The following is a 27,476-nucleotide window of genomic DNA, read 5'->3' as shown; positions in this document are numbered from 1 at the left end:
CTTAGTTGAAAACTGACATGCAGTGCTTACACTAATGTAGCCCAAGATGGTTAAAAATGTATATAGTTATTAAAAGAAATATTGCTGTTATATATGCAGTGCAGTTAAAATGATTGAAGCAGTCGTTGGCTTTTGTGATATGACAATAGCTTATTCATGCATATCAAGTTGAAGTTTGTTAAAACTGTACGAGAATGTGCGCAGTTGTCCTTTTTTGTTTCTTATTGTTCACCACCGAACTTGCACATGTCAATCTTTTATATTTGTGTTGTCATTGGATGATGCATTTGTAATGTCCAATTAGGTAGTGGTGGGCGTAGTCATGCATGCAAAGTTCGAGAGGTCAGTCGTAGTCAATCATTCGCTATTGTGCGCTGAAAGGTGAAAAGGACGTCGTTGCCGTGTGATGAAAAAGAGTCCCTGAAACAAGTGGACGCAGAGTCTGTTGTTCGTTTTGGACTGTTTGTATGCTGTTTTAACGTGAGTACCTGATGTATAATTTTTTTATCCTGCTCAGACGGAATGTTTTGTGCATAAAATGTAAATGTCAATCGCGGTTAGCGATGTCGCACGCCAACGCTAATGCTAGCGTTTTAGTTTCCTTTTGTATGTAAAATATGGAGGTTTAAAATGGTTTTGAAACTTAAGAGAGACTTTTTGATCGACAGTGGACCATGGAAGCTCTCTTTGGACCCTCTCACCAACGTCATGCCGTGGGGATATAAAGTTGTCTACCTTGAACTGAAGACTTGTGAGTACCATCCAAAACACAGTGCACGTGCCAAGTTATTTTTGCTTACTCTGCAAGTGAAGGGAACAGGACTTTTTTGTTTGTTTGTTTGTTTGTAAGCTCACAACGCACCTGAGCAACATCAGGCCTGCAGCGGAAAAACTGAGCTATAGTTTATTTGACAAAAGACTATTTGAGTTGAATGTGTGGAACACCAAAATGTTTTTCATTTATTTGTGTGTTTAATGTTTTTATTTTACTAAAAGTTCCTACTGTTTGTATTTAAACTTACTGAGTTGTGTTCTCTGCTATTGTACATTGATTCTCAAGTTACGTTGATTATTCTTAGTAGGATATAAAGGTAATGTAATTGCATTTTTCCTGCAAAGTGGAGGCACCTAATTTAGAATTTACTAGACGGGTCCAGAATTATTCTTTTATTGTATCAACTGTTCACCAAGTTAACTTATTTGGTTGTAAAAGTACCTAGGACCCCGCTCATAGTACTACCACCGCATTAACAAGCGCGTTAATACCTTAGCTCAGGGATGCTCAATACGGCGACCGAGATCTACCAGTCGATCGCAAAGGTAGTATCGGTAGATCGCGTGACATTTGTAATGGCTGCCGCCTGTAGTTTGAAATACGAAGCCCTTATTTTGAAAATGTCATACCGGAAGTTGCGTCTTACAGAATCTCCGTACACTTTACGCAGGGACTGAGAAGCACTTGTAGCGGCATTCACCATGCGCGTTGCTTACTTTTTCCTCGTCGTTCCTCGTTGTTTTGCCAAAGCCGAGTGAATATACAAAGTTCATGTAACAAGTTTGTTGACGCGTCACATTTTTGACAGTAAGGATTATCTCTGGGAGAAGACTGCCGTTGGTTGAAAGCAGGCCAAAGTGGTCAGCGTTATTTTGCGTCGTCTATCGTGATTAGCTTTGACGCTAAGCAAAGCTATGTTGTTTTATGTTGTATGTCTGAACTTTTAGTTCTATGGTGTGTTGGCTGAGCAATAAGCATCTGTAAAAGGAACTGGAGTCTCGCATCCAATCAATGGGTGGCATAACATTAAAAAAAATTGATGTTCATAGTTAATTATGTTGCGTTGTGCAACATTGGCTCATGCGGTTATGCAAGGTACATCAACATACAGTCTAAATAAAGAATCCAAAATATATTTTAAAATATGTTTTGCATTTTCATCGTGGGTAGGACCTACCCACTACAAATATGCAAAACATACTCTACCTGGAAGGTAGATCATTTTGACTTGGTCAAGTAGCTCGCTTGCTGAAAAAGTGTGAGCACCCCTGCCTTAGCTACATGAGACAGGTGTGACACTAACAACATGGCTGCAAACGGAGAGAAGCGAGTTTACAAAAGCGCAGTCAGTGATGCCAACTTAACCATTTGGTCGCTACGTTTAACCCGTTTTCGGACTATTTTCACAAAAGTCACTAGCAACTTCATTTCTTGCTAAGAAACAGACATGAGAAAAAAAAAAAATACTGTTTTGTGTATGATAGGGCTGGGCGATATAAGTGTTTCATATTGGTCAATATCAATATATATTGAATTTTTTTCTTTTTTTAAACTATTGAAAATAATGACCCGAAGAAAAATACATTTAGGTTATTTTATTTTAACATAATTCTTAACCTTTAATAAGAGGTCAATGTAACTATGAAAGAGCGAAATAAACTGGTCGATATAAAGATGGGATAAACTCCACTTTAAAGATAATGTGCTTAGATGGGCTGAGAAATGTTTGAAAAACTGTCACAATCAAAGTATTTCATGTCAGTCAATATTGATCATGATTTTGTTTGAAACCTTTTCCTTTAAATAACATGAATTGTTTTTTGTACATCGTTATGTAGTGTAATGCGCAGTTTGTCCTCCATCAGTGCATTGTAAATGCGTATTTGCATTAGGTCTACCCCAAAGCAGTTGTTGACACACATATTAGCCTTCATTCAACGTTCATCCAATGGAAGTGAACCAATACTCTCTCGCAGTGCGTGGCCCAAGCGTCTTAGGACTATTTTATCTTTTTAGCGGACTCATTATCGCCATAGTCCATTCATATTTGACTTGCTTGATTTTACCTTGAGTGCGATGCCGGTGTCGGATAAGGCTAACTACTGCTAGCATCTCAAAGACAAGAACTCCTCAACTTGTACACCACGGCTCCATCCGGGGCTGTTTAATAGGGTTATCATGCATAATATCATTTAATTGTAAGAGTTGTACTCAGTCGAGTGGTCATTTATTTGAGCAAAGTCACGGCGGCGCTCGCTTGCTGGACGCGAGCGTAGCGCACGGCCGCCGGGCCCTCGCGCGAGAGTGCTCCGTTGAGTTAACAGCTTCTTTTTGTTGGTTTAAACGCTTCCTCCTCGTTGGTTTAAAAGCTGCTTCTTCTTTGGTTTAAACGCTTCTTCTTCATGTTTGGAGGCGGAAGCGCGCTGGCCTACATCACGCAGCATATTTATCCACTTTTGACCCGAGGTATGTGCATCCAAGCTACAAATGTATGCATGCATGCATGTGTGGGTGCGTGCAGGTTTCTGTGGTGACTCACCCCGCGACCTTGGTTGCCTTTGCGCCCCGGTAGACCTTTAGGACCCTGCAGGCCGCTCTCGCCCTGGGAGCAGAAAAGTGGCCGTGGCCTCTTAGAACTTTCTCAGGCGTCTTTTCACTTTAAAAGACTTTCTCTTAGTGAAGATAAATGCACTCACCACTAAACCGGGATAACCGGGGAAGCCTGGATCTCCCTACACACACAAGAAGAACACACACAAGAACCCCCCCGCCACACACACACACACACACACACACAACATGCATATGCATACACACAAAAATATGCACAAACAAACACGTGTACAAAAACACGCTCACACCAAAAAACAAATGAAAACACACATTTAACACAGAGGCACAAACAAACACACAAGACAAAAGATGCATGAACCCGCACGGCAACTCATATCAACAAACGAATGACCACAGCAACGAAAACACACACGTGAACAAGCGCACACAGACAAGCGCGCGTCAACAGGCCCACGAAACGTACATGAAAGAAGACACACACGCACAGCCCGAGGTCAACATGAGTTGGTGAGTTGGCGTGTGCGTAATCTCGCGGGAATGTCGCCTGGTCACCTTGATCCCTTTGGCTCCAGCTGGTCCGTATCCGTCTCTGCCGTCCTGACCCTGGAGGAGGTATCAACAGTTTACACGACGAGTACACAAAGCGCAGCTGCACTCTGACATGTGACACATGACGCACGTAAACACCGCGCCGCGTCATTTGAGATGGCGCTTGTTCTCATTAGGGTCACGTTATGGTCAACCGGACCTGGCTGATTTGGGGCCGCGCCCATCGCCAACCAATGTCAGAGCAGGTCGAGACCAACCAGCATTCACGCGCACAAGTCAAACGTTTGCATGCTGTTGAACTCACATCGCGACATCTCGTCACTCAATCGCAATGATTGGCAGCGGATGCTAATGTTTAGGAAGTTAGCCTGTGGAGCTCACTTCCTCTACAAACACTCACCGGCGCCCCCCGTGGTCCCGCCGTCCCCTGCACGCCTCGCACGCCCGGATCTCCAGGTTGTCCCTTGAATGACCAACATTGTCGTTGCCACGGTGATGTCAACAGGAAGCTGTCATTGGCTCACCTTCTGACCGTTACCACCGCGTCTTCCCGTGGAGCCCGCCCCTCCTGGTGAGCCCGGCCCCCCCTGCCGGCAGAATATTTGTCAGCGCGCAACTTTGACGGCGTGGCCCTGTTGCCATGGCGGTGGCTCAGCTGGTTTGCTCACCTGTGGCCCAGGAAGTCCAGGGATCCCTCTTGGTCCAGGTTGACCTCTGACCCCTCTGGTGCCCTAAACGCGCACCACCAAACATCAGTGAACAAAAACATGAAGGTTTTGAACGCCGGCATCACTTCCTGTGTGTTGCTCACCTGAGGACCTGAGGCACCAGGACTTCCTGACACGCCAGGATCCCCAGGAGATCCTGCAGCACCCTGGGGAGGACACACACGCGTGCACACGCGCACACACGGTTGTCGGTATAAGTGTGGTGACATTAAACGGAGTGTAGGTAGACTGTACGCTAGTCGGGGTTGTCTCCCACCTTTTCCCCGAGGGATCCCCGTCTTCCATCGGGACCCTGACGCACAACGCGCGCGCACACACACACACACACACACACACACACACTCGGCGTGAGAGGAAGTGAGCGGACACCGGCAAGGTGGTCATCGTCTGAAGGCAAAAATCACTCACAGCGTTCCCGGGTACGCCGCCATCTCCGGCCCTCCCGTCTTGTCCTGGTTCTCCCTGTGCACAAGAAGGCAAGGAAAGAGGAAGGTGCAGAACGAAGGACAGAAAGAAGCAAAAAAGGATGCAGGAAAGGAGGGAATGAATGAAGTGATGAAGGAAGTAAAGGATAAAGTCAGGTGGCAAGGAAAAGAAGGAAGGAAGGAGGCAAACAATGAAGGAAGGAAAATGGGAAGAAAAGGAAGGAGGGGAAGGCAAAGGGTGGAACATGACCATCCACATGTCATTACGATGATCTCAGCAGCAATGTTGCATTGTGGGATTGCTGACCGGTAATCCGGGATTTCCAACGTCTCCCTTGGGTCCCGGCACAGCGTTGTCTCGTCCTGGTTCTCCCTGACAAAACGCAAGAAGGCGGGTCACGTAACCAGCGGGCTGTGCGGTCTTTGCAAGGAGACGCTCGACTCACCGGATCTCCTCTCAGGCCTCGCTGTCCCTTGAAGCCCGCCTCCCCTCGGATGCCGGGAATGCCCTGAGAGACGGACAACGGTACGTACGCCTGTCAATCATCTGGCAGGAGGTCAGAGGTCAACATGCCCACACACGCAAACGACGTATAAATTACCGGATTTCCGGGATGTCCTCGCTCTCCTCGACTACCAGCTTGTCCTGACAAGCCCTGCACGTGCAAACACAAGAAGAGGCGTCATCGCACTTGATGATGATGATGATGATAGCCATGATGATGGCGAGGACATCCGAGTGCCTACCTGCTCTCCGTTGACACCGTCCAGTCCGACTTCTCCGTCGTCGCCCTGCCAAAACAGTCATGTGACATCCATCAACGTCAACCGCCTGCTAAAGGACGTCATGTCATTAATATCACTTACCCGATTACCTCGCAGGCCTCGGTAGCCCTGAACACAAAACACACCGGTGAGGCTCAACATGTACCATCATGCGGTTGTGACGCGCGCACACACAGTGAATACCTTTGACCCTCGGAGTCCAGCGCAGCCTTGGACACCCTGAGGTCCACTGGGTCCAGGACCACCACGCTCACCCTGAAACATTTCCACACCGCAGCTGAACCCTCAGCACCGTGAGCAAGGATGCAAAGGAGGCAAAGAAAAAAGCAACAGGGGAAGAGAGGAAGGGCAGAAGAAAGGAAAAAAGGATGAGGTACGGAAAGGAAAAAAAAAGGAGAAAGGAGAAAAGGAAGGACAGCTGGAAGAAACTAATGAAGGATCATTACTTCCATGCATACTTTGAGGCAGGGGAAAATGAAGCAACAAAGGAAATGTAAAAGAGTGAAGGATATCAAGAAATGTCAGGAAAGGAAAGAAGGAAAAAAGAATGAAGGGAGGAAGAAACAAGAAAATAAAAAAAGGACAGAGGAAAGGTACAGACCAAGGGAAAAGCAGAGAAGCAGGAAGGAAATGAAGAAAGAAAGGAAGAAGGAACTAAAGAAGGAAAGACTGAAAAAAGAAGGAAGGAAGAAAGATAGGGAAGAAAGAAGTGATTGAAAAAAAGAAACGAGGCAGGAAGGACAGAGGGAAGAAAGGAAAGGAAGGAAAAAAGGAAAGGGGTGAAGAACGATGAGTTTACTTACGGGTACGCCCTCCTCTCCTGGGAATCCAGGGTAACCTACTTGTCCTGACACACCCTAATAAAAGGTAAAACACATCACGTCAAAGAGGGGATGATGATGATGGTGATGATGATGATGGTGATGATGAAGACGACAACGATGCTGTAACCTTTGAGCCTAGGGCACCCCGAGATCCGCGGACGCCTTCGTGTCCTGAACATTTGCACATGACGTCGCAGCACTCGCGATTGGACACCGTGTCCTATCAAAACACACCACGGACCAGTCAGTCGGCGCAGTCCACGTCGTCGTCGACATGTGAGCGAGTAGCTTTAGCCAGCCTTAGCATTTAGCTGCGCCCCTGCGAATGAACTCACGATCTGCTTGAGCACGGTGCTGCCCACGCTCTGCATGCCAATGCTGAGGGGGACTTTGTAACCGAAGCCTCGGCCGAACTCCAACATCTGCAGCTGCGCCAGGTCCGGCGCCCCCTCCAGGCCCACCATCAGCAGCGCGTCCACACCTGCAGGAAGTCCACCGCTCGTTTACTTCCATATGCCGGACAGCTTAAAAACATACCTTGACTTGAGCTTTTTTTTTTTTTTTTTTTACCAGACTTTTGCAGCCGTTCTGACTCGTACTCCAATGCGACTACATCTTCATCTAGTCCGTCCGAGAAGATGACCAGAACCTGAAGGAGGACAACACGATTGTTTGAGCTGAAATCGAATCATTTTCAGAGCTTCCCCCATGATTATTTTTCGGGTTGCCAGGCTTGTGCACACTATACAAAAATCTACTCTGCTTTCATGAAAAAAAAAAACAAATGGCAGACTATCTTCAAAATGCATACTTTCAAATATAAACAGGCAAGTCTTTCAAGTCACATAATTCAAGTCTATGTCACGGTAAATCTTTCGTAAGTTTAGCCCAGCTTGTACTGAGCCCTAAACTCAGCAACTTCAGTCCGTCTCACGTCGAGTCATATGACTGGAGTCGCTCACCTCTGGTTTCAGTACATGAGCCCTCGCCAAGATTAAGACTCGCGACTTACCTTCACGCCGCCCCGGGAGTCGGCCTTAAACTTCTCCCCAAAGGACCTGAGCATGGCACTGTTGAGGCGCGTGGGAACGTCCAAATTCAAAGTCATGACCTTGGTCACCACATCATCGTTGGGGTCGTAGGGTTTGAACTTGAAGTCATAAAGAGATCGTCCGTCCTGGCCCACCAGCCTGTAACCGATTTTGGTCTTGATCGGGGCGGGCCCGATGCAGCACGGTCCCTGGATGGTGGAGGCGTAATGGACGATCTCGGGCAAGAAAGCCCTGAGCTTGTTATGGCCGCTGACCAACATCTCACCGGGACGCCCGCTTCTTTGAGAAATGTCGAAGCCCATGGCGATGTCCACGCTGCAGCCTGAAACCACGTTTGTTAGGCAAAAAGGACAAACAAGTCAGGATCGTGATTGTGTCTGAAGAAAATCAAAGGTATGAAGAGAGAATGACGAATGGAAGAAAGACAGACAAAAGAATAGCAGGGACAAAAGGAAGGAAAGGAAAAGAAGGAAAATCCAAATGAAGGAAAAAGAAAAAGAAAAGGAAGGGGAAGAAGGAAGCAAAGCAAAGAAGCAACACGGGAAGGAAGCAAGGAAAGGAAGTGAAAAGAAAGGAAGGAAGGTGGGAATGGAGAGAAGGAAGGAGGAAAGGAAAGGGAGGAATGGAAGAAAGAAACAAGGTGGGAACATTGGGAAAAGAAGGAAGGAAGAAACGAAAAATGAAGGAAGGGAGGATTGAAGGAAGGAAGGTAAAAGAAATGGAGGAGCCAAGGAGAGAATGAAAAAAGAAAGAAACCAAGAAAAGAAGGGATTAAAGAAAGATGGAAGGACGCAGGAAAAGATGGAACAAGAAAGGGACAAAAGAAGGAAGGAAAAGGCTAGGTTGGAAGCAAAGAAATAAGCAGGGAAACAAAGAAGAAAGACGAGTCCAAACAAGAAACGCATGCACGCACGCACGCACGCACTTGTCTGCTCCTTGGCGGGTTTGGATTTACAGATGGTGTTCACCACCTTTTGTCTGATCTTGTCCAAACTGTCAAAGTTCTCGACAGTGAAGAGTCTGTCGTGGGTGCCCGTGATCTGCAGGAGCTGCAGGTCGTGCACGTTACCAATGCCGATGGCGAACACCTCCACCCCGAGGGCCTTGAGGCGATCCGCAGCGTCCTGCACCTCATCCTGGGACTCGCCGTCCGTGATCAGCACCAAGTTTCGGGAGACGCCGGACGCCCTGCGGCAGCCGTTCGATTCCTCAAAGTGACCCCTAATGGCATCCAGGGCGCGTCCGATCAGGGTCCCGCCGCCGCGCTGGTTCATGTCCATGATGCGCTTGGTCACCGACTCGTAAGTGAAGAACTGGTTGAGGTAGAACTCGTGCTGGAAAATGTCACTGAATTGTGCCAGTCCAACGCGAACTAAATCCTGGCTGACTTTGAAGCTGGCCACCAGCTGCGTGGTGAACGTCTTCATGATGGTGTAGTCCTGAGTGCTGATGCTGTCCGATTGATCGAGCAGGAAGATCAGATCGGCTTTCTGCTTCTCGCAGGCTGGAAAAGCCGAGAGCACACGGTTGAAGAATATTCCGCATCATACTTGTACAAGATCATGTTCATCTTTTCGTGATCACATCGTCTGATTGGTGGCGCCGTCTATGTCCAACTGGAAGTACATGTGATGTCGTGGTGAAATGCTCTTGTGTGTCTCCTACCTGGTTTTGTGGAGTTGCAGAGAACATGTGTGATGTTCTTGTGCAAAGTTTCCAGCGCGGCAAAATTGTCCACGTAGAAGACTCGGCTTGAGTCGTGACCGGCCATGATCTCCAGCTGCTCCCTGATGGCGCCCTCCACTCCGATGCTGAGGACGCCGATGCCTTTCTCTTGCAGTGCGACGGAAGGTTGACGCAGATTATTCCGATCCGTGGCGTCGCCGTCTGTGATCACCATCAGAATCTGAGGCACATTGAGCGCGGCCCGACCGCCGTATTCGGCATTGAAAAAGGACAAGGCGTATTCCAAGGCCTTTCCTGTGTAGGTGTCCCCATACGGAGACTTGAGGGCTGATATTGCTTGAAGAACATCTCGCTTGGACTCGTATTGGTTGAGAGTGAAAACTGATTTGGGGTCTGACGAGTACAGAATGACTCCAAAGCGAGTGAGGTCTTTACCGACCGTCGTCTGGCTGACCATGGATGACATGAACTTCTGCATGCTTTTGAACTTCTCCAAGGTGATGCTGGTGGAGCCGTCCACCAGGAAGATGATGTCTGCCTTCTCTGTCTTCTTGCATTCTGGTGAAGGAGAAAAGAATGACCTTGACTTCCTGCAATAACCGGCAGAGTACAGCGAACCCCCGCTATATTGCGGTTCAGCTTTCACGCCGCCGCTCTATTGCTGATTTTTAAGCAATCGTTTTAGTTCTGGGTGCTTACAGAGTAGGGGCAAGTATGAATAAATCATGAAAATCTGTTGTTGTTTTTTTCTTTTTTTATATACGGTCTCTTTTTTTGTATAGTCTCCACGATAAACGGGAGATTCGCTGTACTGGAATTGTGATCAGAGTGTTAACAAGGATAAATGACCTCTATCTGGATCACAGATCTCCAAAGCCACCTGGCTCTCCAAGTCCTTCAGAGCATCAAAGTCCCTCTCGGCGTAGACTCGCTCTGGTGATCCACTGATCTCCAGTAGCTGGGTGGTGTTGGCGTCCACCACCCCAATGGCGTAGACCACCACCCCCTTGCGCCTCAGGGCCGCAGCGGGAATTTTGACATTGTCCTGAGCTTCTCCGTCGGTGACCACCACCATCCTCTGCCTGACGCCAGGGCGCCCGCCTTGGGACGTGTCAAAGTATGGCGATAAAACCGCGATGGCTTCTCCCGTGTCCGTACCTCCTCCGATCTGTTGCATGCCATCGATGGCTCGCAACATTTGGTCTTTGGTGAAATGGCGGTTGAGAGGGAACACCAGTTGCTGGATGGTGCTGAACTGCATGACGCCCACGTGCACGTCGTTCTGCCCGATGTTGGACTTGCCGACAACAGATTTCATGAAGTCCTTCATTTTTTCGTAGTCCTGTGGATAAATGCTCCCAGAGCTGTCAATCAAGAACAGGAGGTCTCCGGGTACGTCTTTACATACTGCAGAAAGACAACATAGAAAATGAGCCACTCCTTTCAGTAAGGAAAAGTGATATTTGGGGAGGAATAATCTCACCATCTGTGGTGCAGATGTCAGTGATGATGTCATCCTTGATGGGGTTCAGAGCATCAAAATTATTGACAAAGAATGTCTTCTTGGGGTCCCCGGATATCTCATGAAGTTCGGCCATGTCGGCGTTCTTCACTCCGATGGCGTAGATCGTGACGCCCTGAGCTCGTAGCTTCTCCGCGGGCCCCTTGACCTCGTCCGTGGATTTCCCATCAGTGATGACTACCAGGTATTCCGGCACCTTCTGACCTCGAGTGGCCACGGCCCGATCAAACTGCGGGCCCATGAACTTCAGCGCCCTTCCGGTTTCTGTCCCGCCCCCCACCTGCGCAATGGCCTCCACCGCCTTCTCCAGGCTTTTGGCATCCGCATAGGCCGTCAGATCAAATTCCAAATTTGGGGCATCTGCGAACTTGGCGACGCCCAAGCGGACGTGCTGCGGCCCGATGCGGAAGTTACTGATGAACTCGATGATGAACTTCTTCATGTCGTAAAAGTCGGTGGGGTAGATGCTTCCGGAGTGGTCGATCAGGAAGAAGATGTCTGCTTCATCGGTTTGCAAGCAGCCTAGAGGACAATACAACAGAACGCATTGCATTTTGCAGATTGTTTTTTTTTTCTACTCTAGCTGTGTTGGGAATTGTTCACTCAACCCTACTTTCTGCGAACGATATATGGATGAGAATATACATAGAGTGCAGTGATTCTCACAGTGTGGTACTTGTGCACAGTACCCTCTAGTGGGAGGTGATAGAATCACTGGATTAATTGTGTATAATGTTACACTGGCTTTGACCTTTTTTGAGTATTCGCTATATGGTGCACTATTAGTGGTTTTATGGAGTGATTCCGAACACAGCCACTGCAATGTTGACGTTTTATTGGCTAGGTGCGGCGATGCAAACCTTCCTTGATGCTACTTCTTCTCATATTGATGCTGACCGCTTGCCGTAGGATGTTGTGGCAAACAATGTTCTGCAGCTTCTGCTCCACCACCTGCAGTTTGGTGAAACTGTCCACGGCGAAGAGGTGCTTGCTCGGAGGGTAGGACGCCATCTGCAGTAGCTGGGCATGGTTGGCGTTCTTGACGCCCACCGTGTAGATGGTGACGCCCGCCCGACGGAGGGCCACCGCAGCGTTGCTCACGTCGTCTTGGGATTTCCCGTCGGTGATCACCACCGCCACCTGCTGGACGCCCTTGTCCTTCCTGCTCCCTCTGTCTTTGGTGAACACGTGCTCCCGCGTGAAATTGAGGGCGACTCCCGTATTTGTGCCGCCGCCGCGGTATGGCATTATTTTGATGAAACTCAGCAACTCGCTCTTGTCGTCAAAAGTGTTGAGGTAGACCTGTGCTTTGGCTTTGTCGCTGTACATCACGATGCCCACTCGCACCTTGGTTGGAGCCACGTCCAGTCCGCTAACAACCGAGTGCAGGAACGTGCGTACCAGCTGGAAGTTTGGGGTTCCGATGCTGCCGGACTCATCGATGATGAACACGATGTCCGCCAGTTTGGCTCCTTTACATTCTGTGGAAGAAGCAACAAAAAACTGAATTATCTTAGTGATCCCTAAGTTTGAATGGTATGAAAGTGGAATTCGTTACGCTGGCAACAAAAGGGAGGACACCCCCCGGGTAAAAATGACCAAAGTAGGCCCAATTTGCCATTTCCAGTTTCCTGTGTCACATGACTCGTTAGTGTTACAAGGTCTCGGGATGCAGGTGTGTTAAATTTGGTGTTATCGCCCTCGCACTTTCATAGTAGACTTGCACTGAAATGGTTGGTGCTCGCTATTTTCAATTTTCACAGTCACTGCGAAAGTACAACAAAATTCAGTTTGACACTCGTGACCAAAGAGTTAAGCCACAGACAAAAAAAATCCTTAGCTCTCTTTGAACCTTCAACAAAATCTTTTTCTCAGTCTGACAACCCGTTGTGACATAAGGTTAACCCCACCAACAAAAGCTTGAGTGAGGCTGCGTGCACTTGAGTGTCAGGAATTTGATTCTTGACCCTGTGACTCTGTCCAAGTTTATTTGAGCAAAACACTGAAGCCCCATTTGCTCCTGATTCTGCATTAACATTTATAACACTCACTCGCATCGTACTGTACAAACGCGTACAGCAGCATACATACAAATGTAAAGTGCACAAAACACAACAGTTACAGTACCTATACTTTTACACGTAGTTGTGAAGTAAGCTGCCTACATCCAGCGTTTGGGTGCCTGAAGCTCATTTAACCACTCTACTCGTAAATTGTGGCACTTCTAAGACAAGTTACCGGTGTACTAGTAAAAGACCAGTCACCGTTTACCCTCCCATGGAAAGCGCCAGACCATTTTTATTGTACATCATGTCAAGGACCAAGATTGATGCTTCAACGGCCAGAATGCAAAGGACAAAAGAAGAAAAGCGTCTTTTTACCTCCTGTAAGATTGGTCTGCAGCTCCTGGTCTTCAAAGGTAGCTTTCAGAGAGGGAAGGATGTTGACGGTGGACTGGTAGACCAAGGAAGGACTGGAAGCTACGACCCGCGTCTGCGGCAAGGACGCACCGAGGTTTAGACCCACCACCTTGATGCCCTGGGCTTTGAGTAAGCGGGACTGCTTGAAGACGTCATCGTCGGACTCTTTCCCACTCAAAATAACCAGGAACTGTCGGACGCCTTGGTCCGCCCGGCTTCCCGCCTGGCTGGTAAAGAAGTTGGAGCTGGCGTACTCCAAGGCTGCGCCCAGGTTGCGCGGCTCGTTCGGCTGCAGTTTACGCTGGCGGAAGCGGCGGACGGCGGCGCTGGTCTCATCGTTGGTCTGGTGAGTATTCAGACGAAACTCCACCTTGGTGTCTTGACCGTACTGAGCCAGGCCGAGACGGTGCATGGACAGTCCGAAGTTCAGCTGGTTGGTCAGTCGGACCAGGAGGCTTCGGACCTGCTGAAACTCGGCTTGACTCAAGCCGCTGTCCACCAGGACGAAGATGTCCGAAAACTTTTCGGACAAAGCTGAAAAGCACAATCGATTTTTAAGCAATTGTGCATTAAGATAAGATAAGATAAGAATGCCTTTATTGACAATACAGTACAGTAATAATGAAAACTTCATTCCTTTTTTTTTTTATTTATTTTTTTTTTTTTAATTAACCCTAACCCAGGAAACTCAATGCATCATACGCTCTCAAACTAAGCCGTAGCATGTCAGGTCAAATCGTAATCCCACTGAATCCAACCCAATTGAATCATGCCATTTTACAATGAACCGTCCTTAAACCGTATCCTACCCCATGTATTGAGTCATATCGAATTGTCTTTCATTGGAGAGAGGCACACATTTGCAGTTGCAGAAGGAGGTAGGTTGGTATGTCGAACAAGAGACACCAAGATGTGAAAAGTGAAGGAAAAAAACTCTATTTGGAAGGCTGAGCTCATGCTAATTAAGATATCAGCTATCCTGCTAACATTCCATCCTGTTAGTTTTGGCCATTCAAAGCTAAAATGCAGACAAGTTCAGGATGCGTTTTCAACTTCGAAGAGCAGAACATGACCTCCTTCCAACCTCCCACAGCAGCACACATATTGTTTACTGCTCTTATGAGGTGTCCAGGAACTGGCAGTAATAATCCCTGCTTTGCTAAAAGCAGATCTGGCATCTTGCAGCTTTCAGACTTTTAATATCTATCTGGGGATTCATTACTGTGGAAACTTCCCACAGCAAACACGCATCAGAGTAAATTCTGCTCTTCCACTGAATTGTTCGTGCTGTGTGTTGTGGCTGGCGTCACTCATCATTTCTAGCTTGTTTTGGTCTCCATTGTTGTGGCATCAAACGAGACTACATGTTGCGTAACCGTCACGCAACATGAATTGTTCATTTGAGCTCTACACCGGGTCTTCATCATCAATTCAAATTCCACAAAGTCAGCGGGTCGCAATTAGAATAAATAGCTGTATGGAGAACATTTGGAGGCCATAAATAGAAACAATCAAATGAGAAACGACAAGTACGGCGCTAACTTCTCATACTGCGTGACCAGTTGTATGGAAAGCCATTTGAGCATTTATTCTATATCCCCGATATCCATCTTAAGGCCCTTGAAGTAGTACACTTTTTCTTCACTAATCATCCAAGTAGAACAACTACTGTCTTACTGGTAAGACTTTTTTTCCACTCCCAGTGTCCATTTTGCAATCAAACTTGACTAGTTAACTACTGTGCCTTAAGATGGACATCAAGGATAGTGAAGAAATGTGTCAACGGCCTTCCATAAATGCCTACTTGTTGGGTCTAGCAGTGTTACTAGTGCAGCATAGTAGCCTAACTGGTAAGGATGATCATTTTCATTAGTTTGCGTACAGACGCACTCACATCTTTGAAATCAAAACCGATTGTACGATTCGAATCGGTTTCCGGTACACGCCTGTCAATGAACTTTCCGTACACGTAGTCTGACACCGTCCGGCAAACTAGTTAATTGCACGCCGTTCGTAACCTGGAATCCTAAACCCGGGAGCCCCTGTGTGTGCTTCCGCCACTCACCTTGCCGTTGGTTGTCCATGGAAGTGCACACGGTTTGCAGCAGACCCTCGCTCAGTCTCTGAAGAGCCTGGAAGCTGTCGATATAGAATCGGAAGTTGTCGGCCGGTCGGTTGGCGATGGCCTCCAGCTCGGCCATGTTGGCTTGTCCCACTCCCACGGCGTAGACGATGACCCCGTGTTGTCTGAGGCGGCGAGCCGCCTCCACCACGTCGTCGGCGGAGTCCCCATCCGTGATGACCACGGCGATCTGGGGCACCCTCCGATTCGCTCGGCTTCCGGCACTTTCCGTGAAGAACTGCGTCCGTATGAAGTCGATGGCCTTGCCCGTCTCCGTGCCTCCCGTCCGGTAGGGGAACTTGTCCAGTTCGGCCAGCACGGACTTCTTGTCCATGTGATCTTTCAACAAGAACTCTCGAAAAGGTTCGTCGGCGTATTGCGCCAAACCCACGCGGACCTTGTCAGGGCCGATGTCGAAACCGGACACCACGGATCGGAGAAACCCTCTGACCTCCTGGAAATTGGAAATGCCGATGCTGGAAGAACCGTCCACCAGGAAGACCACATCAGCTATGGTGGCTTTGGCACATTCTGGGGGAGGAGAGAACAAAGTTAGCGCTTTTCATTATCATCCATCCATTTTCTAGACTGCTTATCATCATTCGCCTCGCAGCCAAGCTGGAGCCTATCCCAGCTGACTTTGGGCAACGAGTGGCGTACACCCTGGACTGGTCACCTCCCAATCGCACGGCACATCACGGGGTCATTCCAGAATTGGAGGACGTTCTCTGTCCCGTCACTAAATGACATTTCAAATCATCTATACAAAAAATACTGAAAAAAAAGCACTTCATGAGACAAAATGAAACGGCAGCTGTAGTAAAAGTGATTCCTATCAATATTATTGAAAATACTAAATAAAGTTGTGCCTTGAGATGCACTTTTAATTTGTTCCGTGACCACACTCCTGACTTCAAACACTTCCATCTCAAATGCCTTCAATCCATTCCAGCATCACCCCAAATGGCAACGTTTTTGCAATGTGTTTTGGGGAAGAAAAAGAGCACTCTACCTAAACGTGTCGTCATTTTCGAAGGAAATAGAATGTCAGGAATTAAACGGCTTATATAATCATTCGTTGCAGCTCTTTCTGGTGTGCATCACTTGGCCAACAAGTAACACCATAATACAATCATGAAGGTACAAATGATGAAGAGTTTCACAACTACTATAAGTGAAGTGTTAGTTTTTTGCAGAGGATAAAGAATAAACACTTGTGAGTAGAGGCGGGCGATATATATCGTCATCGATATCATCGTCAATCTTGCTTTCACGATGCGTAATTGTACATTATGGAGTATTAATACTACCTCGAAAATCATAACGAGTCAGTCGACGGCCGCAAAGTATGAGGAAATGCTGAAACCCTCATTCGGCAAATCAGGTTGCATTGATGGCAGAGGAGCGGGAAGTAATAATCATTCGACGAATCGGCGGGCAGGACCCAGTCACGTGAGTCTATCCGCCCTGCAGCCTCTCTGTTTCAAGTATGGAGGAGTGTCCAGCGGGGAATAATAGCAAGGTGCCAGTCCACGACGTACGTAGTCGGTAAATGGTTTGACCTTGACAAAACTGACGTCGGCGGGAATAACATTTCCTAAACGGTCACCGTGAAGAGCAATTCTGTTGCACCACGAGCCATATGGATTACGAGGAAAACCTGGCGACCGCGCAAGCATGCTAAACAAAAGCTTAAACACACACACACTCAGAAAACGGTCGCCGAGTTGAACCAACAAATATAAACGCACGCACGCACACGGCCAGTACTTTAGCGAGCAAGTCAAACGTGACAGCCTGGAAGTTCGGTTAACATTCAGTTTGCACGCTTGTAGTCCGCATCATTCATAACTAGCCTGTATTCCCGAGGCATGTTGTTGCACAAACTACGACGGCTTATTAGTGTGACGCCAGGCTGCACCCAAACATGAATCAAGTCACAAGTCGACATATCGCAGCGATGGATGAGTGGGAAAATGCACTTTAAATATTGTCCTAGAATATCATTGTTTTGCAGAAGCTGTATTTAGACATTTAAGAGATGTTGTTCACAAACGCTGCCTATCCACAATTGGTCCGCGAAGCAAGTGCAGATTGAATATTATTTGTAGAAGATTGTCAAATTATCGTTGTCGAGTTTTTAGAAAAAATATCTCGATTTTTTTTTTTTTTTGTCCATATCGCCCACCCCTACTTGTGAGCATTGTTAGATTTTCTGTCTACATGTGTCGCTGTACTGATTGTGTTTGTTTCTTCTTTGTCTTCTTCCGCTTCGCCTTTGTTTGTGTTCGTTTCTTATGGCGCTTTTACGGCTTTGTGTTAGCATTAAGATAGTGAAGTTATGTAGTTGTTTTAAATGGGCAAAGTGTAATTCTCTTTGTTTCATGTTTATTTTGACACGAAACAAAATAGTCCGAACGACGGCTCGTATTTCCAAAGACTCCTAAGTCGGGTCACTCGTATCTCAAGGCACCACTGTAGGTTTTGAACATTTTTGCTCTTGTCCCTCCCTCTTAATGGCCAACTTAACTTATCAAACATGAAAGACAACATTTTAAAAATCTTTTGTTTTAGTATGACTTTATCAAAATGAATTCCTTGTAGTTTCATCAACATACACGCGACCCTGTTCCCAAATGTTTTTGCCATGTAGAGGAAGAGAAAAAAGTGAGCTACACGACTCAGCAGAAATAACATGATCAAGCTGCTCTGGCCACGGGTAGCCCGAAGGTAAGTGCTTTCTTCGATTTGTCACCGTTTTCATCCGGAGTACGCTATGTCAGCCTAACCGACGCGGCCCTTTTCTTCCTATGATCAGAAGAACAAAACAAAACCTCTCGCCAATGTACCCTTCAAAATAGGCATCCCTTTTTAATGAAATGTTCCCGTTGACAGCATTTTCGGCCTACAGCACAAGTTAACTCTCTTTGAAAGGCTGTCGTAGAATGAAGTCATTTAAGTCAAATTTCGTATGAGGAGACGTTCGTAAGTAGAGGTACCGTTGTATACTGCACACATGACCTTTGTGGCGTGAGTGGAATGGCTACAGAAGTGCTAATCATCACTTGCCGTCTTATGCCCGACCAAATTCCTTTGCTTGTGTTTCAGCGCCACAACAACTGGAGCAGAGTTCCCTTACGAGTACGAGCCAGCACTGCATTTACACGAACACATTTACTGTCATCTTGCCTGTTGCATGTTGATGGGTGGCCTACAATCTGTTCAGCATTTAAAATTGCTTCTGGGTTTTTCGGGGGGGGGTTTGTACAATGGATTGTCAGTCGATTTATATTTTTCCATATTTCATGCCAAGAACTTTGAAAGACAGAGTTAGCATCCGTAGGTAGAATTGTCTTTGGAGAGTGCGACGCGGACCACCCAACGTTTTGTGTCAACTTGTCGTCAATGGCACGTTTTTGGTCCGATGTGCACCCCGAGCCATGCGGCGCGACGCACGTTACCTTGAGACTGCTGCAGAAGTTGCCGTTTGACCTCCTCCACGGTGGTGCACAAGGTTTGGGCGATGCTCTGAGAAATTCCCTGCAGCGCGGCAAAGTCGGACACGCTGTAGACGTGCTGACTGTGCGGTTCGCTGGCGATCTCCCTCAGCTGATCTTCATCGGCGTCTTTAATCCCGATGGCGTACAAGACGATTCCTTTCCTCTTCAGCCCCGCGGCGTGAGACTCCACGTCATCTTGCGATTTTCCGTCCGTAATGACCACGGCGATCTGGGGCACATTCTGGTCCGCCCTGCTCCCGGCCTCTTCCACAAAATGCTTACTCAGCATAAAGTCCAGGCCTTGACCCGTGTGAGTGCCGCCCCCCATGTAGGGTAGCGTGCTGACGTACCGCAGGATGTCGGCCTTCTTCTGGAAGCTGTTGAGCAGGAACTCGGTTCTCGGTGCGGTGCTGTACTGGACCAAAGCCATGCGGACCCGCTCGGGGCCCACGTCGAAGCTGTTGACCAGCGTGGACAAAAACCGGCGGATCTGCTCAAAATTCTCTGCGCCGATGCTCCACGAGCCGTCCACCATGAAGACCAGGTCGGCCACGGCTTCTTGGGTGCACACTGACAACGGGGGTTGGGCTCGGGTCACCGAGGGCCTACGTGGCCGAGCGGCAGTTTTGGACGGCGAGCCGGTCGGACAGCGAGTGCTTTGCTAGCGCGGGTGACATGTGGAAAGCTGTTTCGGCATTTATTCCATGGAGTTACTCTCCATCTCAAGATCCATAAGGCACGTCCTTGAAGACGGATAACAAGGGTGTGAAATAAATGCTCAAATAGCTTTCCATAGTAGACGAAGAAGAAGACAAATCTGCAGTGACCGCGAGTGCAAAAGCGTGAAGAACATCCAAGCTGCGTGGCCTTCAACGCACGTGGACTCTTTACGGCTGTGTCCATTGGCAGTCACCCGCAAAAGTCCAAAGGAGGAAACTGGACTCTTCTTGGATGTTGAAGACATTCGACCTTTAATCCAGAAGGCTTCTTCTAAATCTTTGTCGTGGAATTCCCCCTATTGACGTCTCTGGTGGGTATGTCTCCCGGGGCGGTCACAAGGACCGAAAAAGCCTTTTGAATTAAAGTTCGTCGACAGCCAAGAAGAGTCCAGTTACCCTGGGATCTGTCGAGACCTCCTTGAACCTTCCACATGTCTTCAGCAAGCACTGCCATGGAATCTTTTAGACTTTGAGTATTTTTCTACACGTCATGACTCCTCCTTAAACACCTCCAAGAAGATCCTCGCATTGAGACAACGGGCCCGATTTACTCAGATCCCAAATTGCGACGACATATTTTGCGCTGACTCTGAGGCTGAACGCAACTGAGGTCGACCTTGGCGAGAAAAAAATGACAGTTGGGCAACTCTTTGCTGCACGCAAAGCAGTCAAGTACTGAACATGGATGTGCTGGATTTGCAACCCTGTATTTGAGTTGTGCCGCACAATTTTTTTATTGAACCACAAAAACATGATGCGATTGCCAGAGATGAAGCAGACCACTGGAACCAGTCACTGATTTGGGCAACAAAGACTCTGCTCTTTGCTTTCTCGCCATTGGTGCCATTTCCATGTGAAGCGATGGAATTGGGAGCGTTTGTGGCAAACTTAGCGTGGAGATTTCGCTACGATTGTTCGTTATGACCCCTTTGGATCATACACAGCTTGCGCGGTCCAAGAATGCGTGTGTTTACGATTACAGTGGACTCCTTTTCCCAGGGGGGAGCAAGTTGCACATGAATGGCGTCCGTCTCCTGCGCCGATCATATTTGGGAAGCCAGTAACTGCATAAAAGCCATGTTGGGTTTGATTTGATTAGTCCCGAGTGTGTCGGAATTGGATGTATTTGCAAATGCCGGTAAACAGTGAGTAACTTGGGAAAGCACGCCCCAAAAACTGTCTTGGGAAAGGCCGGCATAAATTGTCAAAGTCTGCCGAAATGATCCAGATGCGCAGCTGAGCGGAGTTTTGTCATAAGCGGGGAACAGTAGCTTGACGCCTTCTTGTGACTGCTTCCAAGTCAGCAATTCAGAGGCTCCAAGATTGCATTTGTCCCAATGCTTTTTCGTTTCTGGCATTGCAAACGGGCGGAAAAGATTTGTTCTCCCCGTCATCTCTCATCTCGCTTACGGCCCCAGCTCGCCACTATCACCGCAGTCATTCTTCCATGCCGCCGTAGGCCCGACTTTCAGACGCGGTATTTCAAATCAGCCACTGCAGTTGGGCTCGAGTTTGATCAATCTCACTACTGCCGCCTAATGAATCTATTTGCTTCTCCCCTCCCCGGTATTTTGTGCGTTGGGCTAGAAGTGCGTCGCGCAGCTATTTGTTTTGTTGCGCAGCCTGTTTTTCACTTTTGCTCCAAGATCGAGAATAGGCAAGATCAGATCATCACCTCGCTAACGTCTTCCAATTTTCAACACGCTCTCTCGTCACTGAGCAAAGATGACCAGGATGTTAATGGTGGGCGGGAAGCATGTGAGGCGTTAGTGCGTGAACGAGCGCGCGCGCACACTCACACTGTGATGTTAGTACAGGTGATGTTCTTCGTGAGCATGAGTAAGATGCCAGATGTGTGTGCGCGCGTGTGTGCGAGCGATAGCAAGCCGACGTCCCGCTGGAATGCAGCGGAGTGAGGTCATACCCCATAATGGCACCCACCTGTCCTCTGTGCAGCATTGCCGTGGAAACAGACGGCCACCATGAGAACGAGCAGAAGACTCCGCCCCTCCGCCATGACGATTTCTTTCTCCTGCAACGAGAAGGCGGTAAGTGGCCACGTTGCCGTCGTCGATATGAAACAGGCGCAAAGTTTGCGATCCAGCCCATCACATCTGGCGACCAGTCCATTATTTCTTTAGATGTGCCCTCAAGTTGATTGCAGATTGTTACATTGTTTGTTTTTATGTGCTCTGCCGATGACGGGCGACCGGTGCATTGTTTGCCTTTGGGCTAACGTTATTTTTGTGCGCAGCCAAAGTCTTTTGGTATTTTTGTAGACGGCCGCAGTTCGAAATGGCCTTGACGCGCCGTTGTGGGAGTGAACACGTCCGACTTGATTCCAAAACAATCGGAGCGGCTCTCCCCGTTTGCTTTCAAGTCAGTTGACATGGTGGAGGCTTAACGAACTTGCTCGTGTCCGTGCAGGAGATGGGCGCGCAAAGAACATTTAGTGTCAAAGGAACAGCAAGACGATTTCCACTTGCAGATGTCTATTGTTCGTCCTGACATCGACCGGCGACCAGTCCGGGGTGCGGCTGGCCTTTCGCCCGCAGCCAACTCGCCACCCACATTAGGACGCAACGCTGGAGAACGGCGCTCAGCGCGTCCGCCTCACGGTTTAGGCAAGGCAAGGCGGTTTTATTCCTGTAAAACATTTCATACGCAAAGCAACTCAATGTGCTTCACACGGGCAAAGACAAAACACCTCCGAGCATTTACAAACACAACCGTTAACAACATTTCAAAAGCAAAGTAGAGAAAACAAAAGCAAGCGACAAAACTACAACATTTAAGCACACTAGCAGAAAACTTTAAAAACATTTCAAAGTAAAGAAATAAAAGTTGGTTTCTGAAATATCTAAAAGAATTTTTATTTGATTTTTTTTAAAGAGAGATTTAGAATTGTCTAGAGGACCTGAATCAAAGGTATGAGAAAAAGGCGAAGTTTTCCCCCTGGATTTCAAAGCATTTACACTCGGGGCTGACTTCACTTCTGTTGAAGTCGTCACGAGGCTCTTTTGTTTGAATCTCAGCAAATTTGCACCTTCTGATTACATTCATTCTTGATGATGATGATGATGATGATGATGATGATGCTGCCGCCGCCGCCGCCGCCGCTGATGAACGATTGTTTGTGTTCGCGAGGAGGCCAAAGTCACTTCCTGTTCTATTTGAGAGAGAGCAGCCGCCCGCTATCAGACAAAGAAAGACTCGGCCCATCTGCTTGCGTTTAAGTCGACGGCTGTGCTTCCTGCAAAGTGGCGCTGGCGGCCACATCAAGCGGCAAATGGCGGACGCACTCTTTGGAATGCGCCCTGCGTAAAGCGCTTGCGAGAGGAAGGCCGAGAAAAAGAAGACGCTCCGGATGAGCGCCACAAGAACATCGAGTTGCCAGAAAGGCCGGTGGCGGCTGGACTGGCGGTCGAGACTTGTCTTTTTTTTTTCTGGATGCGCCTCGACACTGACGAGCTCACTCGTGAACTGGCTCACTAAGTCTCGACTTGAGCGCGTATCCAAAGGTCAACCGGGATAGTCTGCGGCTCAGCCTCTCACGCGAGAGCTTGAGGAGGACAAGCGAGCAGTAAAGAAAATGAATGGATTCGGGGGAAACTTTATTCACAGCTGCAGATAAATTCTCCCACGAATGCCAATAAACATTCTTGATGAGCCGTATTAATTGATGCGCTGGATGGATGTGTGCGGTTAGCTTGCCAAAGGAAGAGTGGTGAGCCTTTGAAAAGTTAATGGCGCTTGTTGTACTTTGTATTTATTACAGTTGAGAACTTACAGATGGGACTGAGACGTTCATGAATCAGCTTGACATTGCTGGAATGCGTGTGCGTGCTTGCGTGTGTGTGTGTGTGTGTGTGTGCGCGTGTAGCTGGCTCGCACACAATGTGCGTACCAGCCAGGTCCAACAGTGTGAGAGGAATGTGAGGATGTGGAAGAGTAAAGAAGTCACCACCTTAAATAAGTCTCCGTCCGTGTGGAGAAGATGTTGGAGTGATAGCGGTCGATCCAGTATGTCGTGCGTCTCTGCCATGTGCACGTGTGTGCGTGTACACGAAGGTGTGTGCATTGGTTTCGGGTCTGCGTACGATCACGGTCCCGGCCGGCCGGACCTCCCCCAAGGAAAGGGGCCCCCGCTAATGTGAAGCATGTGATGCTAATCACAGTGAGAAAACCGGAGTGACTTTGTTTACGTCCTATCATCAAATCTCCTTCTTTGTTGAAGGTCGTGCTGCAATGCTCGGGGGGGATTTTGGGGGTTGGCCTGGAGCGCCCGATTGGATGTCGGTGACATCATCTGAAAAGTCGGAGGCGCGCTTGAGGGGTCAAAGGGCACGGCAATAAAGCAGCAGAAACACTCTCCCCGTTTGACAGATTCTTGATCATGTTCTTGGTCCTGTTCTTTTTAGTTTGTGTTTCTTGTTGTTACTGCTTCTGTTCTTAGTCCTGTTTTTCTTGTCGCTCTTGTTCTGATTCTTGTTCTTCGTGCTGTTCCTGCTTATGTTGTTGTGCTTTGTGGTTTTTTTTGTTCCGGCTCCTATTCCGTTTCTCGTGTTCTTTCTCTCGCTCTGGTTGATGCTCTCCGTTTTCTTCACGTGGCCATTCCTCTTCTTTTGCTCTTGGTCTTTGTTTTTGTTCCTGGTCCCGTTCTTTGACATTTTATAGATCGTAGTTCTTTCACTTGTTCCTGTTCCTATTCTGGCTGTTTGTTCTTGTTTTTTTCCTCATACTATTGTTCCTGTTCTTCTTATCCTTCTTGTTCCTGTTCTTCTTTTCTTTCGTTCTCATTATGTTTCCTCTTCTAGCTCTTTGCTGTTGCTCCTGTTCTTGTTCTTTCTCTTTAGTTGCTTTTGGTCCTGTTCCGAGTCTCGTTCTCGTTGCTGTTCCTCATCCTATTCTTTTTCTTTAGTTGCTTTTGGTCCTGTTCCGAGTCTCGTTCTCGTTGCTGTTCCTCATCCTATTCTTTTTCTTGAGTTATTATTCTTATGTCCTTGTTCCTGTTGTTCTTCTGGTTGTTGGTAATGTGTCTGTTCATATGCGTGCCCTTATTCCTGTTGCGGTGGTATTACGTAAAGTGTTAGTGTTGGTTCTTAGAAAGCCATTATTAGAATAAACAGTTACTCAAGTGAAATCCATTTGGGGAAGAACCAGCGGCAGAACAGAGCCAGCTGGAGCCAGCTGGGACTGGGGCCGCCGTCGTCACCGACTTGAATCCAGAAACCTGACAAATGTCAACCTTTTTTTTTTTTTCTTTTTTTTTTTTAATGAGCAGAAGCCTTCCAGCTGCTCTCGTCTGCTCAAACCCTCCAGGAGACTCAGACGGAGAACCGAGCTTGGACCGGGCCCACGTCGGAGTACCATCTGGAGAACAGATGTGGTCTTGGCCACTTCCTGCACATCTCATCCGACACTGAGCGCCACATTTTCGCCTAGTTACTGTAAGGACAAGTGATTTACTGACACACACCAAAGTCCTGCCGCGCCTTGGCTCGCTTGTGATGCTTATGGACTTAGGATGGCTTATGAAGTCAACTCAACTTCACGCACAAAAGAGTCCTGACCGGGCGAACCAGCCAGACCCAACTCAGCATGGCCGAAAATACGACCATCAATCTTCATCTTGGCCCACTCATTTAACCCCTAAGGCCTCTCTATCACTATGACTACATTCATGTTTTTATACTTATTATCATTAATAATAATACATTCTTACTATGACTACATGATTATAAGGAATACTCTGATATTATAGGAATACAGTACAATAAAGTTCCTGTAGAGCGAAAAGAAATGTCTTGTAAATTTGACACACAGTAGTCGTTAACAACCGTGCCCAATTTGAATGATTTAAAAAAAAAAAAAAAAATCACCATATATCTAAAATGAGGCTTCACAATTGTGAAAGGTCAAGCCACTTTGTCCGCTCGCTGTGGGCATGTCCATGAAATGCGCAACAACAAGGCACTCTAAAGCGGCGACCCCAGTGCAAAATCCGTGTACACGCGCCGGCACTCACGTCGGATTTTAAAAATGGTTAATTACTGCGCTCTTGTGTCTTTTCTCCAAGACATGCGAGCACTCACGGCTGACGAGGCACTCTAAATTGACAACGCCATCTCCAAGCCCCGGTCCACATGCTGGCTGTCAATGTTGACTTTGAGGTATTTTTTATTCCCCCCCCTCCTTATTCTTGCTCCTTTCTCTATGTCATGCACACACTCGCATCTAACAACGAGGCGCTCTAAAGCGGTCATGCCAGCGGGCTATCCGAAAAGGGTGTTAGCATAGCCAACTGCTGTAGCTAACTGCACATCATGGCTAATGCAAATGAAGGCACTCGAGTTCTTTTCTAGTAGGGGAAGTGCAACTCATGCCGGTCTCCTAAGTTGCACACTTTGGGCGTAATTTATACAGGTGGAAACACCTTTTCAAACATGTACGCCGTACATCGCTGGTTTCTGTTAACGTGACAGCAGCCATTCGAAAATGATGTGTAGGATTATATACAATACAATGCAATTTTATTTGTATAGCGCATTCATCTAAGAGCTGTTTGTTTATAAACTTGTATTTAGGCATCGTTTTTATTGAACTTTTATGTGCAATATTTTTGAATAGAATCATCAAGTAAAGCTTGACCACCACTGGTACTGTATGTATAATAATATGAATCAAGTCAATTTATGATTAATGATTGTGCTTTGTTAAAGACAAAAAAAAATTCTTGACGATAAGTTTGGTGGATCAAACAAGAACAGAAATGCATTCCTAGTGTAAATAAGAGTGGACGTGACTGATTGCTGCCGTCGGGAATGTCGGTCGGTCGGTCGGTCGGCCGAGACGCGCCCACACACGTTTGTCGGTGCTCGGCCTGCTTTGCCTTATTTGGTCAACGTCGACGCCAACAACGGCCACATTCCTGCTGGGGCCTTCAGGACCTTCTAGATAGAACATCTCCAGGAAATTCCTCTTCTTGGGTTTCCAGAGCGCAGGAAGCCAGACGGAATGCTGAGCTGCGACGGCGTCGTCCAGCATTTCTCCAAAGACACCCCGAAAAACAACATCAACACGCCCCGCCCACTTTGAGTGGACGCCAACCTTACAATTATTTCTACTTTTTTCGAGAATAATATTTATAGAACGGTATCGTTCTGTTTTGAGAGCCTCCAGTGTCAAGTGCGACATGAGAGCCAAGAGCAGGGTAACAAACCCATTTTTTGTCGTGGGCCACATCGTAGTTATGGTGTCCCTCAGGGGGCCAGGATGACTGTGAAAATCATGTCAACACACTGTATCATCGCCTCATTGCATACAGTACATGATTGGCCTTGCATTGGACTGTTGTTATACTGTACGTATTGTTTTGTTTGCAACAAACAGACTTTGAGAAATCAGAAATCGTGGAAAATAGCAACAGCCAATAAGTTAGCGATACAATTATTGCTTCATTTATGTCTAAAAGGGATTTGGTGAAAGGAACTGCTGGTAATAATAAATATTTTTGAAGAAATGTTATACCCAAAAGAAAAATAAACATTCAGCTCATATTCTCAAATTGGTCTATTGGCGGATTTTGATTTTTTTGCGAACCTATCCTTCCTTATTCTCTGAAAAACCCAACTATTCGCAAAGCCCTGTCAAATGCAGAAGTCTTTTGTTGGCGCCACCTTGTGGCATCACTTAAAATGTTGTGTAGTCACGTGGGTCGTGTTTGTCTTCTGCTTCTTTTGATTGACAGGAAGTAGAAATCGACTGATGGATTAATTCAATCTCTATTTCCAT

The 27,476-nt window shown here is 47.4% G+C and overlaps 1 protein-coding gene and 1 long non-coding RNA gene across 3 annotated transcripts in view; one reads left to right on the top strand and one right to left on the bottom strand.

The window, feature by feature from the left end:
- col6a4a (collagen, type VI, alpha 4a) overlaps window positions 1-27,476 on the bottom strand; it is a 38,156-nt gene that overhangs the window by 6,888 nt on the left and 3,792 nt on the right. Inside the window, exons 2-30 of one of the 2 annotated variants that reach the window (XM_086037393.1) lie at window positions 21,624-21,714; window positions 18,925-19,533; window positions 15,407-15,994; window positions 13,303-13,875; window positions 11,782-12,402; window positions 10,883-11,443; window positions 10,249-10,806; window positions 9,379-9,957; window positions 8,639-9,217; window positions 7,674-8,035; window positions 7,232-7,310; window positions 6,997-7,142; window positions 6,789-6,881; window positions 6,641-6,694; window positions 6,021-6,092; window positions 5,919-5,945; window positions 5,799-5,843; window positions 5,654-5,707; window positions 5,498-5,560; window positions 5,359-5,424; window positions 5,035-5,088; window positions 4,883-4,918; window positions 4,710-4,772; window positions 4,567-4,629; window positions 4,423-4,485; window positions 4,299-4,361; window positions 3,902-3,952; window positions 3,472-3,507; window positions 3,315-3,377 (exon numbers count right to left, since the gene is read on the bottom strand). In XM_086037393.1, coding sequence (XP_085893519.1) covers window positions 3,315-3,377; window positions 3,472-3,507; window positions 3,902-3,952; window positions 4,299-4,361; window positions 4,423-4,485; window positions 4,567-4,629; window positions 4,710-4,772; window positions 4,883-4,918; window positions 5,035-5,088; window positions 5,359-5,424; window positions 5,498-5,560; window positions 5,654-5,707; window positions 5,799-5,843; window positions 5,919-5,945; window positions 6,021-6,092; window positions 6,641-6,694; window positions 6,789-6,881; window positions 6,997-7,142; window positions 7,232-7,310; window positions 7,674-8,035; window positions 8,639-9,217; window positions 9,379-9,957; window positions 10,249-10,806; window positions 10,883-11,443; window positions 11,782-12,402; window positions 13,303-13,875; window positions 15,407-15,994; window positions 18,925-19,533; window positions 21,624-21,699 — 6,297 coding nt within the window. In that variant the 5' untranslated portion in view covers window positions 21,700-21,714. The remainder of the gene's footprint in view (window positions 1-3,314; window positions 3,378-3,471; window positions 3,508-3,901; window positions 3,953-4,298; window positions 4,362-4,422; window positions 4,486-4,566; window positions 4,630-4,709; window positions 4,773-4,882; window positions 4,919-5,034; window positions 5,089-5,358; window positions 5,425-5,497; window positions 5,561-5,653; window positions 5,708-5,798; window positions 5,844-5,918; window positions 5,946-6,020; window positions 6,093-6,640; window positions 6,695-6,788; window positions 6,882-6,996; window positions 7,143-7,231; window positions 7,311-7,673; window positions 8,036-8,638; window positions 9,218-9,378; window positions 9,958-10,248; window positions 10,807-10,882; window positions 11,444-11,781; window positions 12,403-13,302; window positions 13,876-15,406; window positions 15,995-18,924; window positions 19,534-21,623; window positions 21,715-27,476) is intronic. The other variant, XM_086037394.1, reaches the window with a different exon arrangement.
- LOC147142885 (uncharacterized) lies at window positions 320-27,412 on the top strand. The gene is made up of 6 exons (XR_015087772.1): window positions 320-480; window positions 669-751; window positions 21,639-21,730; window positions 24,967-25,132; window positions 25,762-25,855; window positions 26,680-27,412. It is a non-coding gene; the product is annotated as an uncharacterized LOC147142885 (long non-coding RNA).

Source organism: Filicampus tigris, chromosome 8 (genome assembly GCF_054856515.1).
Source record: "Filicampus tigris isolate MCC_2025a chromosome 8, RoL_Ftig_1.0, whole genome shotgun sequence".
Classification (NCBI taxonomy): Eukaryota; Metazoa; Chordata; class Actinopteri; order Syngnathiformes; family Syngnathidae; genus Filicampus; species Filicampus tigris.
This window is presented reverse-complemented; position numbering and strand designations above follow the sequence as displayed.